At 43.9% G+C, this 22,524-nt stretch overlaps 1 protein-coding gene across 5 annotated transcripts in view; it reads left to right on the plus strand.

Moving 5' to 3' along the window:
- Window positions 1-22,524, plus strand: part of PLXDC1 (plexin domain containing 1) — a 78,459-nt gene that overhangs the window by 34,351 nt on the left and 21,584 nt on the right. For all 5 annotated transcript variants that reach the window (XM_029573232.1, XM_029573234.1, XM_029573235.1 and 2 more), the window contains exon 3: window positions 22,027-22,170. In XM_029573232.1, coding sequence (XP_029429092.1) covers window positions 22,027-22,170 — 144 coding nt within the window. The remainder of the gene's footprint in view (window positions 1-22,026; window positions 22,171-22,524) is intronic.

The raw sequence follows: 22,524 nt of genomic DNA on the forward strand, positions 1-22,524 counted from the left end.
CAGATTATATTTATCTGGATATTTAGTGGCACTTATCCGGCTAAAAGTGCCTCTGAATACCTGACTAGATCTACCTGCATACATTTTGTAAAAGTGATATTTGTGGAGACAGACTTATCCTCACAGATTTTGGGTGGTTAGCTCTGAATATCCTGCTGCCTGCTGAAGTTTAAAAAGCCTGACCCAGCTCCTTTATGTGGAGAGTGATTTTACTTGCACAAATTTAGCCAGGTAAATGAGGAATTTGAACAGGTAAGATTTACCCAGCTAAAATACCACTGAGTGGCTGGGTAAATCTTACCTGTTCAAGACTGGTTTTAGCTGAGCATATTTCTTGCCCATCTACCTGTAGAAGGCACGCAGGCACTCATGCAGCTGGGTCAGTCTGGTAAGCAAGGAACGTAGGAAGCATCCTAGTACTAGTATTTATTTATTTTATTTATTAAAACACTTTATATTCTGCCTATAATGAACATATCATGCTAGGCAGATTACAACAGATTCATACAACAATAAAACCAAAACCCAGCTAAAAATACATTTTAAAAACTACATAAAAGCTTCTCTAAACAGCACTGCTTTTACAGTCTTACGGAACAATTTAAGATCAGTGAGCTCCCTCAGCTCCACTGATAAACTGTTCCATAGGACGACACCTCCGAAAGAAAATGCCCAGGACCTTGTATGTTGCAGACGAATATCCTTAACTGAAGGATGGTAGTTATTTAGATCATACCTTGGTGACAAAATCAAACTAGCAGTTGGGCCTGGCTGGCAGGCTTGAAATTCTGCAGTTAACTCATGGAAATGCAGGTGCTCATGTAGCTGGGTATGTCTGGCAGGTGATGCAGGAAATCCTAGGAGGGCAGCTGTTTGGGTAGTGATCACACTAGTATTACTGGCTAACTATATAATTACAGAACCCTATGGCCAGACAGGAGGGAAGTAAGTGGGGATTTTATATGCTCTTCAATCCAAGACAGGGGTGAAGAATAATATAAAATTAAAAAAAAAAGACTGTCCTGGATAAGGAGAAATCTTGCAGGTGGTCACACTGTGTGGGTGGGCAGCTGGATGTATCCTTAGCAATGTGAGCAGGAATAACTGGGCAGGCTGGATGGACCAGATGGTCTTTTCCTGCTGTCATTTACTAAGTTGCTATGGTAAATCTTTCGTCTTTAGTTATCCTGCATCAGACAGTTGTCAACACATGGTGCCCTGATGCCACCTCTGGAAAACGCTCCGTGCAAAAGGTATGCTTGGTGAATGGACAAAAGAAGAAGAAGAGCTCTGGAAAATTCCCACTCTGAGCTTCAGCAGCCATTTTCTCTCTGCAGTTAGAATAAATAAAATAAGGATTTTAAGCAGTAAGTGTAAAAGCTCAGAGGATGTCCCAGGGCTGCTGCACACAGATGGCATGGATGTTGCATTTAACTTTGTGCTGTTTAGGGGAGGAGAGCACGTCAGGGGTGAAGAATACTTTGATTCTGGACATCACTGAGAATTTCGACACCTGCCATAGAAAACAGAACAGCAAAACGTCTTTGGAAGCTGAAAGTGCCATTACCCTGCAAATAAATCTCTGTTGCTCACCAGTTTGTCGGTTCTTTTCCATTTAAGGCCTGGCAAAAATGCATAGTGGTTGAAGCTCAGAAGCCGTAGGCTCAAATGAGTTAAGATGTTCTGTTTTTATGGCTGCCTTTTCATTGGCCTGACTTAATGTATTTGTGACGGTGTTTTTAGAGTTGTACTCTCTTCACCCGGTCAGTGTGACATGAGCTAAGAAAGATGATATCTGATGTTTGGCTTGATTGAAGCAGGACGGTTCTCTGAGCTGTGTAAAGGTCCAGCTCGATGATCCAGTGGTGGTGCTGTTCCATTTTCAAGCCTGACTTTGGCAGTTTGGACCCTGTACAGCTGAGGGACACCGTGAAAGCAATATTCCCAGCTCCCCCAGTAAAACTGAGTCCCGTCCATGTCTTCAAATAGATGTTCAGGTTCGTCGTTCAAAGCCCCACGGAGTGACAGGGTTATTACCTGGATTTTCAGCTGCAGCTGGCTGGCTTAAGGAGCAGCTAAAAATCTGGCTAGACCTAGACCTAGCTCTGCTGTGCAGCTTTCCAGAATTGGTGGTGCCAGATTTAGCTGTCTGTCTGCTGCCGAATATCATGCCAGTGGGCTAAATTTAAGAAGCCTTCCCCGAGAATATTCTGAGCTGGTGATTTTTACTCTTAAATTTAGCTGGATAAAGAGGGGGAAAGTGTGAAATACTAAGACTTACTTAACTATATCTGGTTTTAGCTGGGTAGATCTTTTGAATGTCAACCCCACTGCTTGCCGGACTTGGGGTGCATATGTAATGGGTCCTGGAAAACGCCTGGGTAGTTGCTGCGGTGACTCTGTGGGAGGCAGGGAGGTTAGCAGTGTGGGGGGCAGGCAGGGAGGTTAGCAGTGTGGGGTTGTCAAGCATTATAGAGCCAGCAGGGGCCCAGGTCCAACGTAGCTGACAGCATAGAAGAGAGGCCAGAAACCTTTCGGGCAGGAACGAATCCTGGCTTTCTGAAGAGGGGTGGAGGAAGACGGATGAACGGCTGATACTGGCTGAGTTACAGCACTGACGAGCACAGCCTGTTCTCAGACAATCCCTTGCCACTTCTAGTACCTCTGCTGCAAAATCTTGCCGAGTATAAAAGGCTGGATTGTGACTGGGGGGGAGAGCCCTGGAAATCTGAAGAAGAAAACCCTGCTTTCCCTGGAAGAGGACGTTTCAGGGGGCCTAAACCCTTCATCGGATAACTTTCCCTGAATCTGAGTTACTCAGGGGGGGCATTGCTGACCTTTAACCTGCTGTTCCTGGTGATGAAGTCCAAGAATCAGCCCCTCCCTATATCACTGGTTTATTTTGGAAGCTTTTCATGGCTTTTTTTTTTCCCTCCCAGTATACAGCCTCAGGCAAGCTGAGCTTGGCAGCTCGACATTAGGGTGGGGCAGGAAGCTTATCTTGGCAACACTGTGAGGATGAAGAAATGCACATCTGGGACAGAGCAAGATGATAGGGCACAGCACGCTCCCTGAGCAAGAGATCAGCAAATCCACTCTGGGGCAACAGGTTTTAGCTTTCCAGGGAAGCCCGACCGCAGCTGGAGCAGGAGATCTTGGACATGTCTTCACAGTGCTGTATGTGCAAGCACGGACACACACGGGTAGCTATTCTAGCAAAGAAAATGTCTGAATGCTGCACAGATGTACATGTGAGTCATCAACGTGTAGATGGATGTAGTGCAGACACAGGGGGTCAATTTTAATAAGAGCGCGCGCACATCCATGTGTGGGCGGTTCCCAGCTCGCACATATGGACGTGCCAATTTTATAACACGCATGAGCTGGCGCAAGCGTGTTATAACATCTGATTGGGGGGGGGGGATTTTCGCTAAATACACGTGGTGACGCAAACAGCCCTTCCCCAGTTCCCTCCCAGTCCGCTCCAATTAAGGAGCAGACTGGGAGGGAACTTCCTTACCCCCCTGCCTAACCTACCTTCCCTTTTCCCCTCTCCTCCCCACCCCCCCTGACTTTCCCACCATTTTCTATTCTGTTACTTAGTGCTGCTCTGGAGCAGTAGTAATCTCCGCGCACTGGCAGCTGGCCGGCACACACTTCCCCAGAACTGCAGCTAATGGCCGCTGTCCTGGCTGGACTCCGCCCCCTGGCCAGGAGAGGCCCAGCACTTGTGCGCTTACCGGGGTTTACGCGCGTGGCCGGGCCTGTTATAAAGTGCGCGCTGCGTGTGCAAGGCCCAGGCACACACGTAAACACCGTTTTTTTGGCGTGTAGGCTTTTGAAAATGTGGTCGATAATTGACTTCTGTGTTTAGGGTCAAATTTCAGTGGGTCCAGGCTCCTAAATTGGCACTTTAGAAAATGTACCATGGATCAGTGCCTACATATAGACTCTCTGTTTCACTAGGCCCTAAACTGGGGAGTTTTTGGGGAGGAGTTAGGGTGGGGAAGCAAAGTTAGATGCTTAGCATTGCTTTTCCAATGAATAGCGAGTGTAAATGTAGGACCCTAAGTCTAGGGGATTTTTCATCTGAAATCCTCTGTTTCTAGGTTCAGCTGAAATTAGACACCTAACTTTATTTTAAAAATTAGAGGGGTCTAAACTTAGGTGCTCAACTTCTGTGTAGTACTGGTCACCCCATCTCAGGAAAGACAGAGCAGAAGTAGAGAAGGTGCAGAGGAGGACAACCAAAATGATAAAGGGGATGGAGCATCTCCCCTATGATGAGAGCTGCGCAGGCCAGGGCTCTTCAGCCTGGAAAAGAGAAGTTTATAAAATGATGTGGTGGAACAGTTATTTACCCTTTCAAATAGTGCTAAGACTGGGGGATACTCCATGAAACTAACAAGCAGCAAATTCAGAACAGATTGTAAAAAGTACTCTCACTCACTGCGCTATCAAGTTGGGGGATCTGTTGCTGGGGGATGTGAGCAATTACTTGTTGAGATCTACCAGGCACTTGTGACCTGGATTGGCCACTGTCACAGAGAGGATTCTGGGATCAATGGATCTTTGGTCTGACCCAGCATGGCACTTCTTATGTTCTAATGGTTTCAGTGCTGTCAGTTTGCTGGAAACTTGTATCTGTGTAATTAACAAAATAAAATATTTATTGCTAAAAAAAATGTGTGGAAATCATATTCTGAAGTAGGTATTAAGATCAAACATCTAGAAATTCTCTGGTCTGTGTCCATCCTGAGCACCCCCCAACTGCTCTCGGACAGGAACTTGCTGGGTTCAGAGAGCAGCAGGGGACGAACTGAGGGATCAGGAGCTTGCACCGTTCATTTTGCTACCTCTGTTGTCAGTTTATTTTACTTTCCCTGGAAATCTATCAGTGTTTCTTATAATGAACAAAAATGGAAGAAAAGCAGTGTGGAAAAAATATTTCCACCTCCCCCCCCCCCATCTTTTCCTATCTTTGTTCGTTATAAATTCCCAGGTAAAATAAAATAAAAACTGAAAAGAAAGCTCCCTCTCTGTTTTGAAGGTAATTTCCTTTCGCAAAGGTATCAAATGGACTCTTTGTATAATGCACTGAGCAGTTAAAACGAACATAATTAAGAATCCTCTTTCCATTTTTATTTGTATTTAATTGATTGATGAAGAGATGTTACAGATTAAGACATCTGAAAGCACATCTTATCCAGCCTCTCTCTCTGTTGTTAATTTAAGTAACCCGAGGCCCTGCTGTGCTCATTCTAATTCAAAGCTTATGCAGACAAAGAATTGCTACATTTCAATCCCGCAAACTACATGAACAACTGAGAGTGAATTCAAGAACAGATGGGCCCAATATTCAGCACCACTTAGCCGGCTAAGTGCTGGCGTTTGAATATTTGGCCTTATTCCGCAGCCACTGCTTGGTTATCCGAGGGCGTGGCTATTCTTCCAGCTAATTTACTGGCTAATTTTCAAAGGAGCACGTGTGCGCCCATAAACATGCGAGCAGACCAATGTATTTATTTATTTTTATTTAAAAATGTTTCTATACCACTTTTACAAACAAGGTTTAGTCAAAACGGTGTACAAGGGTACAAATCATAAAATAAAACTAACATAATTAAAAATTACAAAAATCTTATAATAAAATAAAAAATACAATAATAACAAAGGTCATAAATTATTAAAGCTAATCAAATTAAGCATAACAAAATTGAAATAAGTGCCATCTTATAGATTATTACGGTATATGAAAAAGGAAAATGAAAGAAATGGATAGTTATGTAACACTCCAAAACCCACCCTGAGCTGAAAGTGCCCCTCTTGCAGTGGGGGATATATAGAGTGTCAGATTCTCTTTCTCTCTCCCCCCCTCCCCAAAAACAAAATCTCCAGACTTGCTCCTCATCAGGACCAGCAGTAAAGTTATGCGGGTAAAATGCCAATGCGCGCATGATCAACCTTTTCAAAAATTGGGGTTAATGTAAGTCTTGGCCCCGCCCCTTTTCTGCTTTCTTATTCTTGACGCGTGCACAGGTATGTACACATGTACTTCCCAGCTTAAAATTCATGTTGCTTGTGTGCAGCCTGCATACACGCATATGTGATCGTTTTTGCATGAGCAGCACTTTTAAAATCTACTTTTTAGTGGATAAGTGGCGATATTCAGATTCTTGCACAGGTCTACAGTTAGCAGGATAAACTTATCCAGCTGACTTTTAAGTTATCTGGGTTTATTTAGTGGTTCAGCTGCACTGCTGAATATCCTGGCCAAGTTAATTGGATATGTTTATCTGGCTAGCTTTCTCAGCTGGATAATGTCTGACTATGAACCTCAAAATGTCAAAATCAGTATCGTAAATTTATAGAGGGCTTTGAATGAAAGCCCGTGGAGACTCTTTAGAAGGGGAGAGATGATCCCATACTAAACCCACTCAGAGAAACATAGAAATGACAGCAGAAAAGGACTAAATGGTCCATCCAGTCTGCCCAGCAAGCTTATGGTAGTAACTGCTGGCCATTCAAGCCACCTTTATAATTATCAGTTTCCTAGACTGTCAAAGTCAGGGCCTTTGTTGATTGCTGTTTGAGTCCAGTTCCCTGTTGCCTCTTACCATTGAAGCAGAGAGCAATGTTGAAGTTGCATCAACAGCATTAACTAATAAGCCTTAAGGGTAGTAACCGCTGTATCAGCAAGTTACTCCCATGCTTATTTGTTTTCCCAGACTGTGCAATTCAATGTTCTTGTTTGCTGTCTGAATCTAATTTCCCTTTTCCTCTTTTCCCCTGCCATTGAAGCAGAGAACAATGATGGAGTTGTTTATTGATTAAGGGTAGTGACCACCGCACCAGCAAGTTACCCCATGCACTCTTTTCTTCGTTCCCATCCTCTAGCCTTAAGGGATTTACGTGTTTATCCCATGCCCCTTTGAAATCTTTTACTGTTTTTGTCTTCACCACCTCCTCCGGAAGGGCATTCCAGGCATCCACCACCCTTTCTGTGAAGAAATGTTGGCTGATATTGGTTCTGAGTCGTCCTCCCTGGAGTTTCATTTTGTGACCTCTAGTTCTGCTGATTTCTTTCCAACGGAAAAGGTTTGTCGATGATTGTGATTCATTCAAACCTTTCAGGTATCTGAAGGTTTGTATCATATCTCTCCTGCACCTCTTCTCTTCCAGGGTATACATATTTAGGACCTTCATCCTCTCCTCATAAGTCATTTGATGGAGACCCACCACCATTTTGGTCGTCTTTCTTTGGACCGCTTCCTTTTGAGATACGTTCTTCAGAATTGAACACAGTACTCCAGGTGAGGCCTCACCAAGGACCTGTACAAGGGGATTATCACCTCCTTTTTCTTACTGGTTACTCCTCTCTCAATGCAACCCAGCATTCTTCTGGCTTTTGCTATTGCCTTTTCACATTGCTTTGCCATCTTTAGATTGCTAGACATTATCACCCCAAGGTCTCTCTCTTGCTCCATGCACAACAGCCCTTCACCCCCATCAGATATAGCTCTTTTGGATTACCACACCCCAGATGCATGACTCTGCACTTCTTGGCATTGAATCCCAGCTGCCATATTTTCGCCCACCGTTCAAGCTTACTTAAATCATGTCCACTTTGTTGCAGATCTTAGTATCATCTGCAAATAGACAAACTTTACCTTCTATCCCTTCCGCAGTGTTGCTCACAAAGATATTGAACAGAACTGGTCCCAACACCGATCCCTGTGGCACTCCACTTAACACTGTTTTCTCTTCAGAGCAGGTTCCATTTACCAACACATGCTGTTTTCTGTCCATTAACCAGTTAGTAATCCACACCACCACCTTGGCGCTCACTCCCATGCATCTCATTTTATTCATGAGTCTTCTATTTGGGACTGTATCAAAAGCTTTACTAACATCCAAGTAAATCATCGAACAACCCACTGGATTGTAGATAGTTCACTAGCCTTACCTTCAGCAGAATCTCCATTAATTTTCCCAACACCGAGGTGAGGCTAACCAACCTGTAGTTTCCAGTCTCCTCTCTGCTCTCACTCTTGTGAAGCGGGACCACCATCACTCTTCTCCAATCCCTTGACACCACTCCTGTTTCCAAGGATCTATTGAACAGGTCACACAGTGGACCCGCCAGCACATCTCTGAGCTCCCTCCTCATCAGGCCTCATGGCTTTGTCCACTTTCAGCTTTCCTAACACTCTCCCTCGTGGGTTCCATTACCATTTGTTTGAAGAGAGCCCCTTGCAGTGCATCCATTATCTCTCTACTTCTGGTAGATTCCACAGAAGGGATTCTCCAGTCTTTAATATGACTTTAATATGCCAGTCTACATCTGGCATATTAAAGTCTCCAACAATCAGCACTTCTCCTTTCTTGTCCCACCTTTTGGATGTCTTCAACCAGATCTCTGTCCAGTTCTTCCGTTTGAGTCGGAGGTCTGTAAACCACACCAGTAAAAATGGATGAACCATCATCTTTTCTTAGAACGGCCCATAATGCTTTTTCTCTACCCCATTTCCTTGCAGTTCAGTAACTTAGATATTGTTCTTGACATAAAGAGCTACTCCTCCCCCTTTTCTTACTATAATCAATAATTTATTTCGTCTTTGTTGCACTACTGCAAAGTCTTATTTTTGAGGCTCCCTGATGCCTTTTTACAGGTATTTCAACTTGTTCAGAATTCTGCAGTGCATCATGTCTCAGGCTCTACAATGCATGATTATCTGTCTCCGGTTCTAGCTAGCCTTCATTGGCTTCCTATAACCTGGCGGGTGAAGTTTAAGACCCTCCTTCTAGTGTTTAAGGCTCTTTGTGGTCTGGCACCCCCAGCCATTGTTTCCTCAATAAGTAGATACTGTCCAACCCGCTACCTTTACGCATCTTCTCAACATCTGCTTGAGATCCCATCACTTTCCCTAGCTCGTTTAGCAACTTCTCGAAAGCGGGTTTTTTTTGCATTGCAGGCCCTGCTTTCTGGAATAGCCTTCTGGTAACTATTAGAGCAGAGACTGATTCTTACCTGTGTTGGAGTCTGCCCCGTTGCTGCCAGCCTCCTCGAACTGCTGTGCTCCCACCGGCTGCCCGCTGATGCAACTGACCCAGGAACGCTGCTATGCTGCCTGCTGCGGCTCCGCTTAGGTGCACGCAGCGCGCTCTAGTTAAAGGGCCCATGGCAGGAATTCCCAGCGGCACGCGGGTTGAACATCCTCAGACTGCTCCTATTTTAGGGCAGTCTGACTTGTAATCTGTGCCTCAGCTACAGGTCTCCCTGTCTGATGCGTTTTTCTGCTGGTTGCCTATTGTACCCTGATTCGGATTGTGTTTGGACTGTTCTCTGCTTGTCACCTGCCCTCATCTGGACTGTGCCTAGGATCTTCTCTGCTTGCCACCTGCCCTGATTCGGACTGTGCCTTGGACCTTCTCTGTTTGCCACCTGCCCTGATTCGGACTGTGACTTGGACTCTTCTTTGTTTGCTACTGCACCGATTCGGACTGTGCCAGCTAGCCCTTGTACTGAGCCCGTAGTCTTCAAAGGGATATTCCGCCTGCTGACAGCAAGAATCTTTGGGGGCATCTCCGAAGGACCTTCTATCTTGTCGCAGCCCAAGGGTCCATGAAAGTAACAGATAGCTGAGGCCATGGGCTCGGCGGCCCTTTCTGGACTTCAAGCCATACCAGGAATGGCACAGAGAATACAACAGCAGCAACAGTGTCTGGAACTCCTGGCAAACTCCTTGGACTGCCTCAGCACTCAACTGTACACCACCACTACTCAGGCATCTACTCCTCCTCCTGAGACATCCACAATGGCTGTCACCGCACCTGCCACTCACCTACCTGTACCCTCACAATATACAGGAGAGTCAGTGTTGTGTCGAGGATTCCTAAATCAGTGCTTTATGCACGTCACCCTTTAGCCAGGACATTTTTCTACAGATTCCATGAAGACTACCTTCATCTTGTCCCTCCTTGATGGGAAGGTTCTAGCCTGGGCCTCACCCCTTTGGAAGCGCAGAAGCCCTCTCCTTCAAAATCTGCAAGAGTTTGTAAAAACCTTCAAGCAAGTCTTTGACAAGCCAGGGCAATTCACTGTCGCAGGATCCGATCTGCTACATCTCCGCCAGGGAGCTCACCTGCTCATGGACTATGCCATAAGAACATAAAACATGCCATACTGAGTCAGACCAAGGGTCCATCAAGCCAGCATCCTGTTTCCAACAGTGGCCAATCCAGGCCATAAGAACCTGGCAAGTACCCAAACTAAGCCTATTCCATGCTACTAATGCTAGTAATAGCAGTGACTATTTTCTAAATCAACTTACTTAATAGCAGGTAATGGACTTCTCCTCCGAGAACTTATCCAAACCTTTTTTAAACCCAGCTACACTAACTGCACTGGGAGCACTGAGAGGAGAGGATCACCTTGCTGGTGGCTGAAAGGAATCAGTAAGTTTTTGCTTGGGACATTGTCTTTTTTAAAAGTACTGGGGCAAAGTTAACTATTTGGGAATATTATTTAGTGTGTTTGTGCTTTTAATAGTCAGTAAGCCAGTGAATAAACAAGTTAGACTGTATTTTTAAATAGTCAATAAGGCAGCTAGTAAGCAGTAGGTAGTGTGTTTATTTTTAAAAGTCTGTGTTTGTATTTAATATAAACTGAGTGTTTGTATTAAAAAAAAACCCACAACCCCCTCCCCCCTGAAAAAAAAGTAGCCAGAAGCTAGAAATAAGCTAGGAGCAGTGTATACCTAAGTAAAAAGGTTGAAAAGTTCAGCTCAGTTACTCACCTTGGAAAGGTGTTGAGGTAGTGTGATTTGGTTGGAATAGGTACTAACATTTGTTAATCAAGAGAGCAGTGAGTCACTCTGGCTGACTAACTGAAGTTAGACTGTTTGTATTTCCCAGCCTACCACCCCTAGCTCATCCTTTAATTTATAGCAGGTGACACTTTCACAAAAAAAAAAAAACAACAACAACAACAAAAACTTTATTGAGAGTTTGATCAGACCCCAGTAGGCCACTACCAGACATACAGTGAATTCACTAATACATTTAAAGGACGTTAGCCACATTCCTAATCCCATAGCAACCTAAACCTTAACTAGGAACTGATCAAAACTGAAATGAAGGCAGCAGTCCAGCAGCAAGAGGGGGGGCTTCCCAGTCTTTTGCATCGAGTGTCACATGTATGATTTTTTACCCACTGGTGAGAAGTTGTACATGTACATGTGATGCAAAGAGCTCCTGGCTCTCAGAGAACGAGTCCGATCTCTGGAGACTAGAGTGGCAGACTTGGAGGACCTGAGGCAGATAGAGAGGTATATAGATGAGACCTTCAGGGACATAGTAGCGAAGTCCCAACTTCAGACTGGCAGCCCTTGTGCTGCCTTGGAGGAAGAAGGTCTCATGATTGGAGAGCATCAACCGGCTGCAGCAGGAAAGGATCCTGTAGCAAGGACCTGCTCTCTAGGTGAATCATTGTCCTTTCGCACTGAGGATATCTCCCCAAGGCCTACTGCCCAGGAGGGAAGGGTTAGGACAGCCGTCATAGTTGGTGATTCGATTATTAGGAATATAGATAGCTGGGTGGCTGGTGGGCATGAGGATCGCCTGGTAACATGCCTACCTGGTGCGAAGGTGGCAGACCTCACGCGTCACCTAGATAGGATTATAGACAGTGCTGGGGAGGAGCCGGTTGTCGTGGTACATGTGGGCACCAACGACATAGGAAAATGTGGGAGAGAGGTTCTGGAAGCCAAATTTAGGATTTTAGGTAGGAAGCTGAAATCCAGAACCTCCAGGGTGGCATTCTCTGAAATGCTTCCTGTTCCACGTGCAGGTCCCCAGAGGCAGGCAGAGCTCCAGAGTTTCAATGCTTGGATGAGACGATGGTGCAGGGAAGAGGGATTCAGTTTTGTAAGGAACTGGGGAAACATTTGGGGAAAGGGGAGACTTTTCCGAAAGGATGGGCTCCACCTTAACCAGAGTGGAACCAAGCTGCTGGCACTAACTTTCAAAAAGGAGATAGAGCAGCTTTTAAACTAGAACAAGGGGGAAAGCCGACAGTCACTCAGCAGTGCATGGTTCGGAGAAATGTATCCTTGAAGTATACTAATGAAACAGGAGATTTAGGGCATCCCATCAGAGAGGTTCCATTAAATGCAAACATAGTTCATATACCTATATGTAAAAAATCACCGAAGCTACTGGGGTGTATACCGGATGGTATACACCCCAGAGTTCCACTATTTTTCCTGGCACTGAAGTCAGGCTAACTGGGCTGTAGTTTCTTGGATTGCCCCTGGAGCCCTTTATAAATATTGGGGTTACATTAGCCACCCTCCAGTCTTCAGGTACAATGGATGATTTTAATGATAGGTTACAAATTTTTACTAATAGATCTAAAATTTCATTTTTTAGTTCCTTCAGAACCCTGGGGTGTATAGTATGTGATCCAGGTTATTTACTGCTCTTCAGTTTGTCAATCAGGTCTACCACATTTTCTAGGTTCACCGTGATTTGGTTCAGTCCATCTGAATCATTACCAATGAAAACCTTCTCCAGAATGGGTATCTCCCCAACATCCTCTTCAGTAAACACCGAAGCAAAGAAATTGTTTAATCTTTCTGCGATGGTCTTATCTTCTCTAAGTGCCCCTTTAACCCCTTGATCATCTAAAGATCCAACTGACTCCCTCTCAGGCTTTCTACTTCGGTTATATGTTAAAAAGTTTTTACTGTGAGTTTTTGTCTCTACGGCCAACTTCTTTTCAAATTCTCTCAGCCTGTCTTATCAGGACATTGAATTCAGGACATTGGCCACAGAATTAAATTGGAGGGAGGACAGCCTCCGATGTATCTTTTTGGAAGGATTGTCGCCTAGGATAAAGGACGAATTTGCAGTTCAAGATTTACCTGTCTCATTGGAGGAACTCATCAACCTAGCTGGATGAATCGATCACTTTCATCAGCGCTATCAGGAGATGAAGCCCCACTGACCAGTGCTTCTTGCCCTGGCCCTTTTTCGCCCTCACATCCAGCCAGTTTTGGCATCTCTTAGTCCTCCAAGGAACCGATGCAATTAAGCAGAACCCAACTCTCTACCGAGGAGAGACTTTGACGCCAGAATCTGGGCTTATGCTTCTACTGTGGTGTAGCTGGTCATCTTCTAGCACAATGCCCTCAAAAGCTGGGAAATAGGAGAACATAGGAGCCATTGGGGACTTTCTTCTGGGTCTTACCACACCTGTTCCCCAACTCACCATGCCAATCAGTTTGGAGTTGGAGGGATGAGCACATTCCATGCAGGCCCTCATCGACTCTGGTGCCGGGGAAATTTTATCACTGATATTTTGGTTCATCTGTGTATGCCAGTAGTTCCCCAAAATAAACTTCTAATTGTTTCATCGATTCATGGGACCCTCCTCTGGGAAGTATCACTTCAACCACAGTCCCTCTCCGACTTTGCACTGGAGTCTTGCATACGTAGGACTTCTCCTTTCTTGCAATCAAGAAGGCCATCCATCCAGTGGTTCTAGGACTGCCCTGATTATTACATCATTCCCCATCATTCCCCATCATTCCCCATCATTTTAGAGCTTGTCAAGTGGGGACCACGGTGCCAGGACCTTTGCTTGGACCAGGTGCAACCTCGGTCAGCCTGCGTAGCAGCTACGACCCTCTCGGGCCTTCCTTCACCATATGCAGATTACTCTGATGTATTCTCCAAGGTCAAAGCAGAGGAACTCCCTCCTCATCGACCATATGGTTGTGCCATTACCTTCTCCCAGGCACCACACCCACCCCATGGCAGAATGTACCCTTTATCAGCTCCAGAGATGGCGGCCATGAATTTATATATCAAGAAGAATCTAAATCGAGGATTTATTAGACCTTCTTCCTCCCTCACAGGAGCGGGGTTCTTTTTGTCACCAAAAAGGATGGTTCTCTTAGGCCCTGAATAGACTATCATGGACTAAACAACATAACCAAGAGAGATCGGTATCCTTTACCTCTCATCACGGAATTATTCGATCGGTTACAAGGAGCTAGAATTTTCACGAAGCTGGATCTTTGAGGAGCTTATAATCTAGTACGCATAAGATCCAGAGATGAATGAAGATGGCTTTTAACACTCAAGATGGACATTATGAATATTTAATAATGCCATTCAGGCTATGCAACACCCCTGCAGTGTTTCATAATCTCATGAATGATGTCTTCTGAGATCTACTATACCAGTGTGTCATAATTTATTTGGATAAAATACAACACACAGGTAAATAATGAAGATTCCAAAATTATATCACCTGTTAGATGAAGGAATCAAAATAATATTGTATATCCATCTTCTAAAGTAGATAAACAATCAATGAAAACTTGTAAAAAAATATCAATTACATTTAATGGCACAAGTATAATGAAATCAAACTCATTACATATATTATCTTCTAATACAACTTAACTGTGTAAACAAACCTTCTATTACATCCATTCATACCCATACATTCATACTATAAAAATGTCTCCAACATACAATTTAAGGATTACAAAACACTGTGAAACACTTATTTATTTATTTATTTATTTATTATTTTAAAACTTTTCTATACCGTCGTTTAGTAGTATACCATCACAACGGTTTACATATAGGCACATAAATAAGTTTGATTAGGATTATAAATTAGCTAGTAGGTGCCAATAAAGTTTCGGTTACATGATTCAAATAATATACGCTATTTATATTCAACAAGTAACACACTACATAGCAATATACATGTGTCAATGAAAAAACATGATATTTCACTTCAATGAAAGCTAACAATGTTTCACTAAATAAATAGTGTGACAGAGAGTAATGTGTTCAACAATATAACAAAATTTCAAATATAAAACTCCAGATGCTACCATAACAGAATAAATGTCAGGTTGATGATCTATGTCCCAACAAAAAAAGAATTCTCTTTGTTTCACCACATGGGCTTCCTCAGGGGGTGTTTGTCGACCAGACTGAAACTGAAGCAACTATATAATACAATGCCAAAGTTAAAATAGACCAAGGAGAACTTCCAGGATGATGCATTATGGAATTATACAAAAATCAAATGATGTATTATGGAAAAAATACAAATAAAAAACAAAACAATATTTATATGTAATAAAAATATTACCCAATTTCTTTAGTGCAGTATATAAATGTAAAGATTACCAGAACACTTGACAAAACAAGCAATCTCAACTCATTAATCTGAAAAACAAAAAACTATTTTAATAATCAAATTATTTAAAAGGTACTAGAAATATGAGATTAAAAAGTGAAAATTTTTTTTTAAACCTTACCTCTCACTCAAGTATTATTGGAACCTAAGATCTGAAACATGGTAGCTCAAAGGCAAAAGTGCTATATCAAGTTATTCATGCTCAATTGCATCCATATTCATTATATTGTTTAAGAATGGTAAAACCTTCAAATTACTTGGAAAATCCAAAAACTAAACAAAAAAAAAATTGTATAATAAGATTACAAATGTCTAGCAAACAATTCTCAAAAAATAATCTTAACTCCAAGGTTAATACTCACCAGGAATGCTTCAACATGATGCTAATGAAAACCGCCGCGGTTGCATGGTAAAAACGAAACCTATTTATATTGCCAGCAGCCAATTGGCTATGAGAGAACACATTGCGTCATGATGACTAGACTGCGTGGATGGGACTTGTTAAAAAAATGCTAAAAATAAAGAACTGGACCTTGAAAAGGTTTGCAGTATTCTGGAATGGCCACAACCCTCTGGGCTCCATGCCTTGCAGAGGTTTCTAGGGTTTGCCAATTATTATAGGAACTTCATTCCCGACTTCTCCCAGATCATCACCCTCTTCACTGCTCTCACTCGTAAATGAGCTAATATGAAAGATTGGTCACTGAAGATGGTCAAAGCATTCCAGGATATAAAAAAGGCTTTCCGCCAAGAACCATGCCTCTATCACCTGGATCCCTCCCACCCCTTTATCTTGAAAGTGGACGCCTCTGATTACAGGGTGGGTGCTGTACTCAGTCAGCACTCCAACTCTGGAGTTCTCCATCCCTGTTCTTTTTTTTTTCTCGGAGATTCACATCTTCTGAACGCAATTATAGTATTGGGGATAAGCAACTTTTGGCTATTAAATTAGCTCTGGAAGAGTGGCGTCAATGGCTGGAGGGAGCCCAAAATCTAATTACTATTTACATGGACCATAAGAATTTAGAGCATCTCCATCAAGGCTTGCAGAGGTTTCTGGGGTTTGCCAATTATTATAGGAACTTCATTCCCAACTTCTCCCAGATCACCACCCTCTTCACTGCTCTCACTCTTAAAGGAGCTAATATGAAAGACTGGTCACCGGAGACAGTCAAAGCATACAAAAGGGCCTTGTTCTTCAATCAGTTTCATTTTGAGATACAATACCGACCCACTTCCAAGAATCTTAGGGCAGATGCATTATCTCGATCTTTTGAGTCCGAAGAAATAATGGAACCACATTGACACATAATAGACCCTGCCTGTATTCTGCTAGCTTCTTCAATGACTATTCCTCCTGGTAAAACAGTTGTGTCTCACTGTCTCCGACCTAAGGTCTTAAAATGGGCCCATGATTCCCATATCACTGTTATTGTTTGTAAGGTTTTGGGTGGATCCTTGGACACTGTGGCAGCTGACCACGCCCACGGGGGGAAGTCCCGTGAGGGGCCACAGGTCAGGCTCAGCTTTGGGGACACCCAACACAGAGTTATATCTTTTATTAGACAGACTTGAGAAGCCAGCAGAGGTGGCAGTAGAGAGTAGAGATGAAGTCCGACTAGACTAGGGTTCCTCAGGATACTGGTACAGCGATTGCCTCTATGGCTGTGCTGTAGTGGAGAAAACTGAGATAGTGAGTACAGTGGAGCATACACAGAGTTCTGATATAGAGCCTCGGTAAAGTTACTCACACAGCGGTTTCTCCCGGAAGGTGACACAGAAGCTGGAATAGAGGCAGGCCCTCGAGGAGCGAGTACCTGGTTCCAGGTAACAGCTCTGAGGAAATAAAGTTGGTAACTCACTGATGATGTAAGCAGCGGTTTCTTCCAAGCAGAAGAGATACGTTCAGGCAGCGAGTCAGGGAACATGGGCCCTCGAGGAGTGAGTACCGGTTCCTGATAACGACCTGAAAGAAATGAGAGAGACCCCCGAAGAGCGGATACCCCATTAGGATAAAGTCCAAAAGTTGGAGAGGCAGAGTAGCTAGGTATGGAGAGCGAATCCCATCCGTAAGGCGTTCCCTTGCTAACTCGATTAGCTAGGAAAAGGTATAGGCTTTTGTATCCGGAATGCGTGAAATCATCACAGGGGAACGCCCCTGAGGTTCACGCCAAAGAGAGAATAAGAAGCAGGGCCGCGCGGTGCACGCGCCCTATGGTATCTAGACCACATGGCGGGATGCAGCGCCCAAGCTGGACCGGGGACACCGGAGAGCATGGCAGGCAGACGCCGCAGCAGCCAGACATCCATCAACCGCGGGAGGAGTCGCAAAAAAGGAAAGGTGGGCGGAGTAGAGATGTCGGGCAGCGACAGTCATAACAATCGCTGGACACCCTAGGCAGAAGCGAACACTGGAGCTTCTCCAATGTTACTACCGGTGGCCCCATATTCAATCTGATGTAAAGGCCTATGTGGAATCCTGCCCCACTTGTGCCCAGCAGAAGCCAAGGGTGGGGAAGCCTTGGGGACTGTTGCAATCCATACCTCCTCCAAAGGAACCTTGGACGCATATATCCACGGACTTTATTGCAGACCTTCCCCCATCTGAAGGCAATTCTGTAATTTGGGTTGTTATTGATAGGCTTTCTAAAATGGTCCACTTTACTCCTCTTCCAGGTCTACCCTCGGCTCCAGAATTGGCTCATTTGTTCGTCACCCAAATATTTCGACTACATGGACTCCATAAACACATTATTTCCAATAGAGGTACTCAGTTTACTGCCAAGATCTGGTGAGCTCTTTGTCGCAAATTTAATATTACATTGGATCACACTACCGCCTATCATCCGCAGGCCAACAGTCAGGCAGAAAGGACCAATAGAACTCTAAAGACCTTCTTAAGAGCTTATGTCAACAAACGTCAGGATGAGTGGACCACCTTGTTACCATGGGCAAAGTTTGTGCTTAACTCTCAGTTCGGCAACTGGGTTCTCTCACTTTCAGATTGTGTTTGGGAAACAACCTTCACCCCCATTGCCTATACCCCTTACGGTACCTTCGCCTGCGGCCCAGTCCACCGCCCAGGAGCTACAAGAATTGTGGATTCGTACCAAGGAGATGTTAAAACGAGCAGCACAGAAGGCCAAGTCCGCTGAGGATCTACGTCACAGGCCAGCTCCTCAGTTTCAACCTGGAGATAAGGTATGGCTAAGTACCCGACATCTTCGACTCTGCCTACCCTCCATGAGACTGGCTCCTCTATATGTAGGGCCGTTTTCCGTCCTTCGCCAAATTGGTCCCATGACCTATCAACTACGCCCACCTGTTTCCATGGGCATACATAATGTTTTTCATGTGTCCCTCCTTAAACCACTGGTCCTTACATGGCCATCCCGGAAGACGCCAGTACCTCCTGCCATTGCATCTGAGGATCAAGTCTACCAAGTGAGAGAAGTTTTGGATGTTCGCCGGAGGAATCGCAAATGGAAGTATCTGCTTTCTTGGGAGGGCTTTGGCCCAGAGGAGAACTTGGGAACCTGCCCCAAATATTCTGGATAAGAATCTTTTAAAGACTTTTCACGCCACTCATCCCAAGAAACCGAGACCTTGTGGAGGGGGCCCTAAAAGAGGGTGTACTGTTAACTGTGTTGGCATCCACTCTGTTGCTAGACGGCTCCCTCGGACTGCTGCACCCCCGCCGGCTCCCCGCAGATGCAGCCAACCCAGGAACGCTGCTACGTTGCCTGCCACGGCTTCCCTTAGGCGCACGCATGTGCAGCCATGCTCTAGTTAAGGGCCTGCAGCGGAAACTCCTGGCGGCGCACGGGTTGAACGTCATCAGACTGCCCCTGTTTTAGGGCAGTCTGACTTGTAACCTGTGCCTCAGCTACAGGTCTCCCTGTGACGCTGGTTGTCTATTCTGCCCTGATTCGGATTGTGTTTGGATTCTTCTCTGCCTGCCGCCTGCCCTGATTTGGTCCATGCCTTGGATCTTCTCTGCTTGCTGCCTGCAATGATTCGGACTGTGACTTGGATTCTTCGTTGTTTACTGCCCGACTGATTTGGATTGTGTCTTGGACTCTGCTTGCTGCTACCCTGATTCGGACTGTGCCAGCCAGCCCTCGTAATGAGCCCTTGGTCTTCGAAGGGATATTCAGCCTGCTGACAGCAAGAGCCTTTGGGGGCATCTCCGAAGGACCTTCCATCTTGTCGCAGTCCAAGGGTCCACATATGTAACACTGATCTGCTATGATTTAGGAAGCTTGTAAATATCTACCTTTTTTCCTTAGCCTTCCCAAACTGAGTATTTAACTTGTTTGCTGATAGCTATGTTTTCTTATCATTTTTGTAACTTGTCTGTATAGTTGCTATACTGCTTAATTGTTTTTGTATGTTTTATGTCTTGTATTTTGGTGACGTTTTGATATGGCAATGTTTTATTGTGTATGTTGATTGTAATTCACTGAGATTGATGGATCAGTGGAATAGAAATTGTTTAAATAAACAAACAATAAATCAACGCCTGCATCTCCAAAGCTAAAGTCTTTGGAGACAGATAAGGAACCATTTTGCATACCATGGCATAGGCAAGTATCCAAAACATGGTCTGCCAGCAATGGAGGGAATTTACAAAGCTATTTACATGCATAAAACTGGATTTTATGTGCATGAGCAAGAACATACGTGTGTTATGTCTATACTTTTATTCAAATTGCAAAGAGGCATTTAGGTAGGAGTGGAGTTGGAACTTATGCATATCATTTTTGATTTTTAAAAGTGTGCATGTGTCTCCGCATGAATTATGCCCTCCGAAAAGCAGGTGTAACTTTCCACAAGGTAGTATGTGTGTATATTTGGTTCATTCGTATCTATTCGCTTTGAAAATCCCTGGTAAAGTCTGCAGGTACAATGTACTGTTATGCAAGCTATTCAAACATTACTCTATCTGTGTTTTCTGACTTTCACATAGAATGATAATTATGAAAGTATAAGAAGTAAAATATATTAAGACAAAAAAAAAAACTGGAAAGACCGAAAAAATCTATTTCACCAATCTCAAATCTCAGCCAGCTTGCAAGACATTTGCTGGAGAAAGTGATGCCCTGGGCCTTCAGCACCCCTCTTCTCCTTGTCTGCTTGAAGACTCGCAGGCTGAGTCAAGGTCAACAAGGCACTCCCTCCTCTCCACCTGCCTCTGGGTGGTTGCAACCCTTGCAATGACCCTGCTGCTTCACTGACATTGCCACTTGGATGCCGTACTGCCACATTTTAACTATAATATGGCCAAGACAGAACCTCTTATGTGTCCCTTCCTCCTTTTCTATCTCTCTGCATAACACAGTCATCCTTCCAGTCCCCTCAGCCTGCAAGCTTGGGGTCATCTACGATTCCTCTCTCTCCTCTACTCACTTTCAAAACACTGTTCTTATTTTTTCTCTGTGACATCACCAAAATCTGTCCCTTCTTTTCTGAACACACTACCAAAACTCTTTTCCATTCTCTCGTCACCTTCCACTTAAGACAGCTGCTCCTCACAGGTCTCCCACTAAACCATCTCTCTCTCCTACAATCTGTTCAATACTCAGCTGCATGACTTGTCTTCTTCCAATGTTTATTTTATTTACCAGTTTCTGTTCAAAGCGGATAATGTTGCATAAATGTAGTAGTAATGCTTTACAAAAACAAATAAATACAAGTAAAATAAAATGTTGCTATGACCATGTAGCCCCTCTTCTCACATCACTGCTAGCTCGCCATTCGTTTTCACAGTTTAAGATTCATTTATTTAAGAAACTTGTATTCCACCAGGCCACAAATCTTAGCGGATTACAATATAAACACACATAATAAAATAACCTACAAGTACATTCTCTCTGTAGTTCTCATTACCTCACCTTTTCACTTTTCCTACATGAATTCCTTACAAACTCCATCCATTGTTCTCTTCTATTGCCAACTCCAGCGCCACATGTTTTATGTTGTGGCACCATAGGCGTGGGACAGACTTTGAATTGTAATGTCATGCTCTTTGACCTTTTTCAAATCCAGCCTAAAACCCAATTTTTGGGGGCCAAACTGGTGGCTCAGCAGCAGTTAAATTCTCAGATGGGATCTTCTGAAGCCCAGGCCACAGAAGCATTATGTACAATATTCTTTCCCAGCAGAAATCGTAGACTCTTTCCTCTGGAGGCAGCACCAAAAGGGATTAAGTTATCAAACAGAGCAGCCTTTAGTAAGGTGAAATCTCTTACAGTCAGCACAAGATGTTTTCACCTGGGGTTTACTGCAGTGATAAGGGCAGAGATTGGATCTGAATCTTGAGAGGGATCCAAGTGAAGGCTGCCAACATCACTTGTATCAATATTTCCCAAATAAAAATACAAAAAATGCACAAATCTTATGTTGTACATTGCTTAGAAAAATTTTTCAGTTAGGCGATTAACAAATGATTTTAAACAAATTTCCCATGAGACCTCATCAAAGAAGGAAGCTAAAACAAAGCTGCTATTGAATATTGATAAAACTCGAAGACCCTAGCCAATACGGTTAAGGGCTGGGGCCAGGAGACCTAAATTCAAATCCTGCTTCTGCTTCTTGCTGTGACTTGGAGCAAGTCCATTATTTGCAGTTGTCTTGGGCACTTAACAGATTGTAAGCTCTTCACAGCCAGGATTCATTTTACATGTCTCTAATTGTTTTTATAGAGCTTGATTTAGGATGGCCTATGAGTACCTAATTAACTGGATTTTTCCCTGTGTAATGTTGGTTTGGGTTTTTCTTTTGTACACTGATTATAGGAAGATGACCACAATTACTATGTTTCCCGAATTTATGGACCGAGTGAAGCCCGAGCAAAGGAGCTGTGGTTGGACATTGCTGAAATGAACAGGACACAAGTGAAAGTACACGGGATCCTGTCCAACACACACCGGCAAGCTTCGGTGAGCCTCTCTTCCAAGCCTATACAATAAATCTTGCGCTAAAAATATCTCTGTGTGCAAGTCGATAAAAATTTAACACATGCTAAAATACCACTTGCCATGTGCATGAGGGAGGAAAAACATTTCTCAATATCATGTCCGACTATTAAGATACATCTTAACCTAAAAATGCAACCACTAAATAGCATGGAAATGTTACATAGCAGTGGGAAAGCTAAATATCATGCTCCATTTTCTTTCCCTTCTGGTTCCACCTCCTTGCTTCAGAACTGGATCAAAGTAAGGCTGGCACATAGGATTGCTTGTCAGTATTGAGGGGAGAAGTGGGGGAATTACTGAATCCCAGGAGAGAAA

The sequence above is a fragment of the Rhinatrema bivittatum genome, chromosome 12 (genome assembly GCF_901001135.1).
Source record: "Rhinatrema bivittatum chromosome 12, aRhiBiv1.1, whole genome shotgun sequence".
In the NCBI taxonomy this organism is placed as follows: Eukaryota; Metazoa; Chordata; class Amphibia; order Gymnophiona; family Rhinatrematidae; genus Rhinatrema; species Rhinatrema bivittatum.